This window comes from Octopus bimaculoides, chromosome 22, assembly GCF_046866305.1.
Source record: "Octopus bimaculoides isolate indiv1 chromosome 22, ASM4686630v1, whole genome shotgun sequence".
NCBI classification, from domain to species: domain Eukaryota; kingdom Metazoa; phylum Mollusca; class Cephalopoda; order Octopoda; family Octopodidae; genus Octopus; species Octopus bimaculoides.
In genome coordinates, this window is record NC_142949.1 from 26,182,122 (window position 1) to 26,194,621 (window position 12,500).

Sequence of the window (12,500 nt, forward strand, 5' to 3'; positions counted from 1 at the left end):
GTATGTATGTGCATGTGTGTGTATACGTATATATATGTATACATGTATATATTTGTTTGGTTATAGGCGTATGTATTTGTTTGGTTATAGGTGTAGATGCATGTATATGTGTATGTATAGATGTGTGTGTATATTTGTATTTATGTATATATGGGGATGAATATGCATTTATGTATATTTGTGTATAGGTAGGTATGTGTGTGTATATGTGTAAATTTATGTGTATGTGTGCGTATATATATGTGTGTATATGTGTATATAACTATGTGTGTATGTATGGATATATATTTGTATGTATGTGTTGTCCATCCTACTATCTGGTAGCGTCCAAATCTCTAACGGTTTTTTCAAATGAATCACGTCATAACATTATCCAACTATAGTTATCATACTCGGTCATAATGTCTTACGTTTAAGATGATTCCCATGCATTTCCCTGAGGAGAAGTTTACATTTTTAACATCGCCGATTCCTATGGATCGCATAAATTGTAATTCTTCGAAACATATGTCGGAATAAAGTATGCAGTTATAACATGCGTTTTCTCCATTCCTTAAATTTTTAAATATATATATATATATATATATACATATATATACCAATTATATATATATATAATACATTTATATATATATAATAGGTGCTCGAGTGGCTGTGTGCTAAGTAGCTTGCTTACAAACGACATGGTTCTAGGTTCAGTTCCACTGTGTGGCAACTTGGGCAAGTGTCTTCTAGCACCAGGCTCAAATCTGATCTGGCAAGGTTTTTACCTTCCTCAACACCACAACATGTACCAGCAACAACACACGCACAAGCAGTAACACTACTGACGCAACCACCACTTGCAGTGGCACTACCACCAACCGCCCCAGTGCCAGCACCACCAGAATTAACACTATCACTGGCAGCAGCAGCAGCAACAACAGCAACACTGACAGCAGCAACATCATCAACTATAACCACAACAGCAGCAATAGTAGGCATGACACCAACTCAACACATCCAAGGAGATACATCGAATGTAAGGGAACTTCCTTCAAGAAACGTCTCTCCAACCATAAATCCTCCTTCAAACGCCTGGAAAGGAAATATGTAACATTGCTGGCCAGCAATATCTGGCAACTGAAGGAAGATGGAATTCCATTCTCAATGTCATGGAAAATGCTCCACCGTCCAGGTCCATACATAAATGGAACAAAACACTGCAAGCTATGCGTAGCCAAATGCATGGAAATCCTGAAAGATTCGCACATACCAGGGAACTTACTCAACTCCAGAACGGAGATTTTGGGGCTGTTCTTGTATTTCAGGAAATTCCTATTAGCATTTTGGGAACTGCATAATAACAATAATTGCGATAATATTTATACCATGGCTGGAAATTGATTGCTGATTAGAAGGTAAGAGATAATCTCCTACCTTCTACCCTCACAGCCAACATGTGGCATAGCTGAAATATAACAACATAGCCGGAAGCCAATGACCAGCACATGACCACCAAAAGAGGAAGATAACCCCAATTGTTTATATTCGGTCTGTTTCCCCCTCCATACTTTAAAGAGGTCATAGGCCAACAAGTCTTAGAGTCTGATGATATGCCATAAAGATACTCTTCATGGCAATAAACCTAGGGTAACCCTATAAACAGACCTTCACCAGTAATAAATATAGACTGTTCTGCTTCTTAGAGTGTGCTTCTCCATTTTTATGTTTTTTCTAAAAAGAAACAATATATATATTATATTTATCTTACGATATTTACTTTACTTTATATTATACTCATTTATTGTGCTTTTAATTATTAATTTTTCTATATGTGATAGTGGATTTTCATCGATGAGTTCTTGAAAATTGGTTATTTTCCCTAAAACTATATATTTTATATATACTTTATCTATAAAGCTCAATTTAATTTTTATTTTTTATAAATTGATTTTAATTGAGTTTTTTACCTGTAATTTTGGATTTTGTCTCTAATATTATTATTTATATATATATATATATATATATATATATATATATATAGGAGAATTCACGAAAAAACAACAGACGAAGGTAGGTGGTGTAAACAACAAATGGATGTATTAGTATAACACTTGGGAATAGAGAAAGTCTTTAACGTTTCGAGCCTACGCTCTTCAACAGAAAGGAACACACAAAGATATAAGGAGAGAAAATATATATATATATATATATATATATATATATATATATATATATATATTCAAGTCACAATGTATGGATTCCAAGTACAGAGGTTTATCTTTGACTAGGTATATATATATATATATATATATAAAAATTTAAGTATCAATATATGGATTTAAGTAATCTGGTGGAACTCATAAATAAAAGCTCCTAAATGTATGATTCTACAAAACATAGAATATATAGTACAATACAAGAGAAAACAGTAAGGAATATAGAAAGTAAAATGACAGAGAAATGGTTTGATGAACTCTCGTGTAATGTGAAAGTAAGGCAACAGTGTCATACTCTGCACACACACACACACACACACAAACATACGTATACAGCAGGATTCTTTCAGTTTCCATCTATAAAATCCACTCACTAGACTTTAGTCAGCCTGGGGCTATAGTTGAAGACACTTGGCCGAAGAGTCACACAGCGGTACTGAACCTGAAACCATGCGGTTAGGAAGCAAACTTCTTACTACACACACACACACAAATATATATGAAAAATGAAGAGAAAGACTAATGAAACTGCTGTGGGGAGGGAGTGGAGTCTCCACCAACATTCTGGGTAGGGTGCTTCAGGCTAAAATTGATAGGAGAGAAATAAAGGGAAAAAGCTGAGTTTTATATCCTATGTTTATGAATGTGTGTGTGTGTATAATATACGTTTATGCGTGTCTGTGTGTGTGTTGACACAATACGCATTCATGCTTTTGTTAGTGAAATTATCAGAAACAACTAATTTTGAACTTCTGTGAGTGAATGTATAAGAGACCAAATAATTATGAAGTAAGTTTATTGTGTAATTATAACAACAGTCACAAACAAGGAACTTGTTTCACTCCCATTTCTATGAACTGAGTTCTGAGAATGGAGTTTGGCTGAATAAAAGCTGTAACTAAAAACTGGTCTAAAGAAAATGAAAAGTTTTTGACTCATTAGAATATTGTGAAATATCATCACTGGTATTTCATATCTTTTTCTAAAGAAAAGATATTTATTTACCTACACATTTTTCATTGAAGTTTTTTGTTTGTTTTATATTTTTCTATTTTTTGCTGTTTATTTATTTTGTAAAAGCAGGATATCATTTAGCTGTGTGAGGCAGAGAGGAACAGTTTTGTGAAGCCACAGTCACAATATATATGTCAGTCTCATTGATACTAAAGAGAGAGAGGATGTATTTAAGTGTTTGTATTTCCACCACTGAAAAAACAATGACATAAATATTGCTGATGTCACAAGGTTTTTGCTGCAGCGAGGATTCCATGGAAATGGATCATTTAATCTTGGTTTGTGACTCAGCTGAAGATGAACACGTGTATAAAGTAGGGGTTTTATTAGTGTTGCCTCCAGCTCAGCTGTGACTCAACAAACTTAGAGATGCAGCTGTGGCAGTGTGGTAAGAAGTTTTATATATATACAGAGTGCGGCGAATAAACTGTCATCTAGATTATGCAAAAATGAAAATAACACTGATATCCCACTTCAACAGATATATTCACCCCAAAAAATATCTTGAAATACTAAAGAGTAAATTTATTCAATAAAATTGCCATTGATTTCAACCATAGCCTACAGACAACTTCGGAATATCCTGCAACTCTTCCGGACGGTCTCCTTGTTTAAGTTGGTGAATGCTGCCATAATCCTTGCCTTCAGTTCCTCTTTGGTGTTACAAGGAGTTTTGTTAGTCTCTCGCTCAACTGTGCTCCACGCGTAATAATCAAGGGGGTTGCAGTCTGGGGAGTTGGGTGGCCAGATATTAGGGGTGATGTGCTCACAGAAATAGTCTGACAGCCATAACTGTGTTCTGGTTGTGTGGTATGGTGCAGAGTCCAGTTGCCAGACATAGGGACTTCCAGCAGCCCCCACCCCACTCTTGACCCAGGGCAGCACTACCTCCTGTGGGCATTTGAGTAGGCCTCTGTGTTGAGTATGAGTCCGTGTGAGAAGATGGATGGAGGCATAATGTCACCATCACTAGTGATTACTCCAAACACCATGATGTTGACTGGATGTTTGATTTTTATCACTCTCAGTACATGTCCTCAGATTGACACCCAAAGACTCTGAAATGTTTCTATTGGAGCATCCAGTGTGAATGCTAAGCAGTACAGTATGTCGTTTCCAAATTTCTGGCAGAGTGAATTTTATCATGGTGCTGTTTTTCTTACAGACATTGCCCAACTGACCCTCCTATACTGACAAAATCAAAAACAGACACTGTCCATGTGCAAAATTAGGAATATAAAATGGTGACAATTTACCCATCACACCCTGTATATGTGTGTGTCTTTATGTTTATGTTTGTCTCTCAAAATCACTTGACAACTGGTATTGGTTTGTTTGGCTAACCCCCCCCCCCCCCCCCGCCCCAGGAGATGCCCCAGTACACACATACATACATATGCACACACTTAACAGGCTTCTTTCAATCTCCATAGACCAAATCCACTTACAAGACATTGGTCATCCTGGGGCTATAGAAGATGCTTGCTCAAGGTGCCCTGCCGATGAAATCTGTGGAAGCCCATTGTATACATATCTGTGTGTGTATGTGTGTGCGCGCGTGCCTTTGTGTCTGTGTTTGTCCCCCACCACTGCTTGACAGCCGGAATTGGTTTGTTTACATCTCCATAACTTAGTGCTTCAGCAAAAGAGGCCAATAAAATAAGTACCAGACTTAAAACATGTATTCAGCTGAACCCTATAAAGTGGGGTCCTAGCATAGGTGCAGTCCAATGACTGAAGCAAATGAAAAATTATTTTCAAAATTAACTAAAACACAGTGTATTTTGATAAAAATATGGTAACTAAAGGGTTAAAGTGATCAAAATTAAAACTTATCAAAATTTTATGTTAATTTATGTTCCAAACACCAGATTAATAATCCTTTCTACTAAAGGCACAAGACCTGAAATTTGTGGGAATGAAACTAGTTGATTACATCGACCCCAAATATTTTGTTGGTACTTGATTTATCAACCCCGAAAGGATGAAAAGCAAAGTTGACCTTGGTGGAATCTGAACTCAGAATGTTAAGACAGATGAAGTACTCCTAAAGTATTTTTCCCAGTGTGCTAATGATTCTGCCAGCTCAATAATGACAGTTTCTTTATTATTTTCAGAATTAATTGAAACAAAGGCAGTCAATTTCAACAGAAATATAGTAATGAAAGGGTTAATATGTTCATTATTAATCATAAGTCAATCTCTTCATATGTGTTGATTTCTTTTGTCGCAGGTCATGTCGATCTTGGTGAGATGGAATTCGATACAGCATTGCGAGAAACTTATGAAGAAGCTGGACTTCATAAAAACCAAATGATACTTGATGAAACTTTCCAGGTAGAAATTTTTTATCCTGTAAAAAATGCTTCTAAACGTGTTATTTATTGGTTGTCACAAGTCAAAGATCCCAATGTGAAAGTGACTCTGTCCTCTGAACACAATGATTACAAGTGGTGTTCCTTGAAAGAAGCTCTTGATATTGTTGAATACCAAAACAGTAAAGACATTTTAAACAAAGCCACAGCTTATTTGGAGAAGAAATCTGCATAGTATATGTGCTGGTGTGATGCAAGATTTTGAAGTTGAATTCAATAATTGAAGAAAGAAAGAATTGCAATATCAATATAGTAATTAGTCAGACTCTTAACTTCATCTTTGACGACAAAAATTGCTTTGATATTTACATCTAAGCTACATTTTAAATGGTTTGAATATAGACATACTGAACAATTATCAGGGATGAAACTCATCAAAATGTAGTGCAGATAAAAATAATACAAATTTTCATATCTACAATTGTTTTAATAGCAACTCTTCTCAAATATTTAGATATACAATATGATTTTTAATAAAATATTTTTTAAGCTACGTATTTGAATTTTTAACTCTTCTTTTATGCTTTATATGATAAATGACGTTATCAAATACATTCAATGCAAAAACGTAAAGTGATGGCCTAAAGTGGGTTTCTCTGCTCTCTCTCTCTCTCTCTCCTGCCCCCTCCACCCCTGGTCAGGCTACATTTGATATCTGCCCTACTTACTGCTAGGAAGTGCATTTGACCTTACATTTTTAATGAAGCGAGCAGAACGAGGATCTTTGTCTTGTGGAAAGTGATGGGGAAAAATACTCTGTTCTATTACAATTTTGGTGAAATGAATGACAATGTTGTGATCAGGAACCATTACATTTATTGTTTTGTGATTCCAGAAGTGACCTCACCCTCAAAATCTGAACACTGTTCACACACACACACACACACTCACTCACTCTACTGCAACAAACTGATAACATTCACTATTCAAAGTGCTTGGCATATATATTTGTACTTAGGTTTTTAAACAAAGACGCTGATTATCAGCTTAATGAGGACAGTGTGTATATATGCATAAACAGTGTGTGTGTTTGTGTGAATGGATACATGTATGTATGTCATCATTATCATCATCGTTTTAACATCCACTTTTCCATTCTTGCCTGCTTCTGATGCTATTTGTGGACCAGATTTCCTTTGCCCTGTTGCCTTTCATGTTGCCAACCCTTACTGGTTTCCAAGCAAGGTGTTACTTCCCCATGGCTGCACATGTTTTCATGGAAAATTGCAAATAAAGGACAAGACTTTTATGATGGTGTTGTGGCGAGAGCTATTGACACCCTTGTGGGTTTGGAAGAATGGACTACCCTAACTCTCATAAAGAGTAGCATATTGGTTGAGACAAGGGAGTCATAGGAGTCATTGAAAGTTCATGGAAGTTGTAGGAAGTTGTTGAGATCATTGAGGGTTTGTATTTATTGAAGTATCGTGTTTAGTGGAGTAATCTGAAGTATGTTGTGTGAAGACAGTTGTGTCTATCCCCGCTCCATATCCAACATAGAGAGAGATATAAAAGATGGTGAAACCTATTTACAACTATGGCATAATGTTGAGACAAGGACACACACACACACACACACATATAATGGGCTGCTTTCAGTTTCCATCTTGACCAGATCCACACACAAAGTACTGTGCAGTGGGACTGAAACTCATTGCCACATGGTTGAGAAGCAATCTATTAAGGCACACAGCCAACATATATAAATTGGTTTCAAATTTTGGCACAAGGCCAGCAATTTAGGGGCAAGGGGTAAATCAATTGCATCAACCCCAGCACTCAACTGGTACTTATTTTATTGACCTCAAAAGGATAAACAGCAAAATTGACCTCAGCAACATTTGAATTTAAAGATAGACAAAATGGCATCGAATATTGTACCCAGTGTGCTAACAATTCTGCTAGCTCACTTTGTCTGTCTGTCTATCTATCTATATGTATATATTAAGAGAATGGAGTGAGCAACACATTTATTGCATAATACTACAATAATTTCATAAGCATGTCACAGTTAAAATAAATAATAAATACCAATACATCATAAACCACAAATGCAGCTTCACCTGTCAAGAAATGAGGTAAACAAAAAGAATAAAGAGAAAGCAAACAAACAGCTCTCTCTCTCTCTCTTTATATATGTATATATATAGTTTCGTTATTTTTTCTTCTTGTTTTGCCTTTGTGAGTTACAAGTATTGCTATCTGTTGGAGACTTATTTTAGAATTAGCACTTTAACTGCTATTTCTAAATTTTGGTATGTGGTGAAGCAACTGTTGCTGATCCCTTAATTATGTTTATAATTTTAAAAGAACTTTTTAAATAAGTTCTTTACTGATAATGGTTTTTTACATACCGAACTACTTAGTAAAAATTATTAATTATTAATTTATTAATAAATTAATAATCCTTTACCCTATATTTGTAATAGTATAATATATATATAGATATATATATGGTGGAGGGAGAGAGACAGACAAGGTGGTGCTGAAAAGTTCCAAGCATTAAGGGTATTGTGAAAAGCCTGGTTGGAGACTCTGCCTTCTGAGTTCTTTTACAGAGCTTAGAAAAACTGAAGGTCTGCTGCAATAAGTGTGTGAATCTGAGAGGGGAATATGTTGAGTAAAATCATAATTAACTGATCCTCCTGTATTTTCTTTTACCCAAAGCTAGGAACTTTTCAGTACCCCTTCATAGACAGACAGACAGATAATGATTGGCCCAGGTCATGAGATAGAGGGATACATTTATATATAGATGCAGATATCTGTCTATACCTATCTATCTTATATATATATATATATATATATATATATATATATATATATATATATATATATATATATACACACACACACACACACACATACAGGGTGCATTGAATAAACTGTCATCTAGATTATGCAACAATGAAAATAACACTGACATCTCATTTTAACAGATATATTCACCAAAATTACATAAAAATATCTTGAAATACTAAAGAGTAAATTCATTCAATAAAAAGTGCCATTGGCTTTAACTATATCCTCCAGATGACTTCGGAATCTCCTTCAACTCTTCTGGACGGTCTCCTTGTTCAAGTTGGTGAATGCTATCATGATCCTTACCTTCAGTTCATCTTTGATGTTACAAGGTGTTTTGTTGGTCTCTCACTCAACTGCACCTCACATAATAATCAAGGGGGTTGCTTACACTCTGTCATGTATGCACACTAACATTACACATCCAGCAGAGCATACAAGCTTCATTTCTTTCAAGCCTACACGTCCTCAGTAGTCACAGCCCATGTTTCTAGTTCTGGCAGTGACTCAGCTATTAGAGCAAGATCATTAGCATAAAGGATCTCCCAGGGGCATCCTGTCTTGAATTATTCTGTTATTGCCTGGAGGACTATGATGAATAAGAAGGCACTGATCCTTGGTGGACCCCTACTCCTACCTGGAATTCTTCACTATACTCACTTACAGAAACTGAGTTCCAGGCCAGATTCCAAATGTGACAGGAACGCTGGGACCAGTTTATTGCTGTGCAAGGTGAGTATTTTGAAGGAGATGATATTAAAACTTAGGTAAATAAGCACACACGTGTTTTGTTTACATCCTCTCATAATTTAGCAATTCTGCAAAAAAGAATAAAGTACCGGACTTAAAAAAAAATAACAAATACTGGGGGTCAATTTGCTCAACTCAAACCGTTGAGGTACCCCAGCATGGCCACAGTCCAATGACTGAAACGGGTAAAACATAAAAAGATAATGCAAAAATTTTCTGCACACACATCAACAGCAATGTTGCATTCAGCAGAAGATTTTTCTGGGTCAAGTGAGATGTACTTTTGTGATGGTGGAAATGGTATGGTCAGTAGTAGCAGCATCACCCAAATATCTGCCTCATGTGAAGCTTTAATATAACCATAAATAACAAGTTCTAAATACTGACTCCAATACTTGACCGGTGGGCATGTTACTTTATAGGCCTCAAGATGCGGGGGATGAGGGAGGGATGAAAGCCAAAGGTGACTCGTGGTGAGATTTGTTCAAGAACAACTTTAAATAGCAAGGTTTAGAAAAAAAAAAAAAGAAAAAAAATGTTTTGCTAACTGTTGCAGAATAAAGTGAAAGTGAAATCCAGAACCTCAGAAGTACCCCTCTCTCTCACGCACATACGCGCGTGCGCATATATATCTATACTGCCTTAATTCTTCGAAACGCCGGAGTTTTAATGGTGGCAGCTGATAAAGGGGATATTTCTATGTGGCCTGCTTGTTTGTTGCACCTTGTTTACTATTTTGTCCTTGTTCTTTTGCCACGTCATGTACCCAGTTATGTATTTATATGTACATGTAGATGAACGTAAAAAAATTGTATATACGAATTTACACATATACATACATATATATATATATATATATATATATATATATATATATATATATATATATATATATATATATAAGACGCAGGCATGGCTGTAAGAAGCCTGCTTCCCAACCATATGAGTCATGGGGTTCAATCCCACTGCGTGGCGCCTTAGACAAGTGTCTTCTACAATAGCCTCGGGTATTTGGTAGACGGAAACTGAAGGAAGCTAACAGAGAAAAGAATAGCAACCTCAATTACAATCGGGTTGAGGAAAATTTTTTAGAAAAGATTTCTTGAGAAAAAGTACTTGTCATCTGCCTACTTCGGCCTCTCCCAGTAACAAGTATGCTGACTAATTTTTACTCCTAAAGATAATGCAACGATACGTAATGACGATGCAATACTTGCATTGTAATGATTTTAATCAGGTGTGGAGAAATTACCGAGAAATCATTTTGCCCCTGTCCCCGTAACTTAACGGTTCGGCATAAGCATCCGACAATAAGTACCTGGCTTTAAAAAAAATAAGTATGGGGGGGGGGGCGATACATTCGACTAAAAACTCTTCGAACCGGTGCTCCAGCATCGCCATAGTCTAATGACTGAAACACGTAAATATATATATATATATATATATATATATATATATATATATATATATATATATATATATATATATATATATATATATATTTAAAAGATCTTATCCTATTATTGAATTAATTATATATATATATATATATATATTACCCTACAACTACTTTCATTTTTGTTTGGCAACTGGCGAAGCTGTGTGTATGCATATTACAAACATTCATGTAGATTTGTAATATAAATTAAAGGTATATACTTATATAATGTGTATTTAATGGAAATTAAATATATACAGTACATACACTTTATTTTAAATATACATTCATTATACACACACACACATCCATACGATATAAATATATTGTTTGTATATGTTTACATATCTCTTATCTGTGTGTATGTGTGTTTGAGAGCGTGAGTACGTATTCCTAGGAGTTTCAGAATAGAGATGTCCCCACCTCCTCTTCCTTGAAACTTCTGCGGAAATATAATAAACAAAATCCAAAGGAAAGCATTTTTAAATATTTTCTGGTTAATAATTCAAAAGAAACAACATTCCATTAATTTGTGATTAACTCTTTAGAAATCAGAAGTGAATAAAATGAGTTTTTGGCGTTATATTTTCTCAAATTCAGAATAATTCACTTTCCAGTTAATTTTCTAGTTAACCGCAAAATCTCTTTACCGATAACTTTCTGAGCATTTATAGTTTTTCTAAGAAAAGCAGTCCAGTACTTCTTCTTCCCCTCTAATTTGCAACGTACTTGTCGCGTCCGCCTTCCCCACTACGTCTCGACTACATTAGCTCTCCCACTGCTACTCCCTCAGCATATATAGTCGCCCTTCCTCCCTCCGCTTCTCGTTATAACAATGCTGTCATTTTCTCGGAAAAGTTAACTGTGTATAAATGGACTAACGAAAGCCATGTGTTATGAAACACAGCTGTCACCCCTGTCTTCGACATCGTTTATAGAAACATGTCTCCGTCTTCCTACTGCTTGAAGCTACACAACAACTTGTGTTTAAAACGCGAGGAGAAAACCAAGAAGAAACTACCAATTAACGCTACCAAGCTGGCTTGCAACAAGCAAGTTGTGGATGACTTCGGAGGTACAGAAGTTGCAACAGGTAACCAATCTACGGATATCGATAATAATAATAATAATAATAAGAGAATTCGTGGTTACGTTCAAACAAGTTTGAGATGCGAATTAACTGCTTCTTTACCGCTGCCTCAAGAATCTTTTAACGATCTTCACGTTCTTTCTTACAACGAACAGTGTTTACATAATGGAAAATGGTTTTACGAATCCATCAGTAATGCGGATGCGAAATCTTTGCTTCAGAATTCTAAACATGGAACATTTCTTATACGATTTAGTTCGAGTTCAAAATATCTGTATTCTTTGAGTGTCAGTTCGAAGCAAGGAGTTACAAGCGTCAGGATCGCATACAATAAAGGAGAATTTCATTTAGACTGTGATGAAAGGTTAGAAAAACATATGCCTCATTTTAAAAGTATCATAGATCTTGTACAGTTTTATTCTAACCGACGGAACCCGTGTCTCTTAAACAACGGGCATCGCTGTGTGTGGGTTGATTGCAACAACAAGAGGTATAATTCTTCGGAACTTACTACGCCAAAATTACATTCAGTTCCTTCTTTGGCACATTTGTGTCGACTTTCTGTAAATAATTATTCATTGGAACAAAACCGAAATCTTACTGTTTCATCAAAGGAGGATTGGAGAGACTCGCTAGGTTTGCCAAAGTTTCTTGTGGACTTTATGAAGAGTTATCCATTTGTTTTGTAATAATGTTTGTTTTTGTAAAATTATTGCATTATATTTATAATTTTGTTATTATTTATTATTATAAAATACTATTATTTTTTCAAAAAAAAAACAAAAACAAATCTCGTTTTTCTTTATTCGCTATAAATTCTTTCTTTATTC

The 12,500-nt window shown here is 35.4% G+C and overlaps 3 protein-coding genes across 4 annotated transcripts in view; all 3 read left to right on the forward strand.

Annotated features, from left to right (window-relative positions):
* The window catches only part of LOC106872785 (bis(5'-nucleosyl)-tetraphosphatase [asymmetrical]), a 16,397-nt gene extending 10,314 nt beyond the window's left edge, over positions 1-6,083 (forward strand). For both annotated transcript variants that reach the window (XM_052975798.2, XM_014919889.3), the window contains exon 3: positions 5,449-6,083. In XM_052975798.2, the coding sequence (XP_052831758.1) occupies positions 5,449-5,765 (317 nt within the window). In that variant the 3' untranslated portion in view covers positions 5,766-6,083. The remainder of the gene's footprint in view (positions 1-5,448) is intronic.
* A 5,301-nt stretch (positions 6,084-11,384) lies between these two features.
* LOC106872783 (suppressor of cytokine signaling 2) lies at positions 11,385-12,460 on the forward strand. Its single transcript, XM_014919885.3, has one exon. It carries the CDS (start codon positions 11,523-11,525, stop codon positions 12,357-12,359), a length of 837 nt encoding a protein of 278 aa, XP_014775371.1. The 5' UTR covers positions 11,385-11,522; the 3' UTR covers positions 12,360-12,460.
* A 22-nt stretch (positions 12,461-12,482) lies between these two features.
* LOC106872786 (serine--tRNA synthetase-like protein Slimp) overlaps positions 12,483-12,500 on the forward strand; it is a 99,409-nt gene continuing 99,391 nt past the window's right edge. The window contains exon 1 of the mRNA XM_089339882.1: positions 12,483-12,500. This exon is cut by the window's right edge and continues 337 nt beyond it. The gene's annotated coding sequence lies outside the window, so the exon portion shown is untranslated.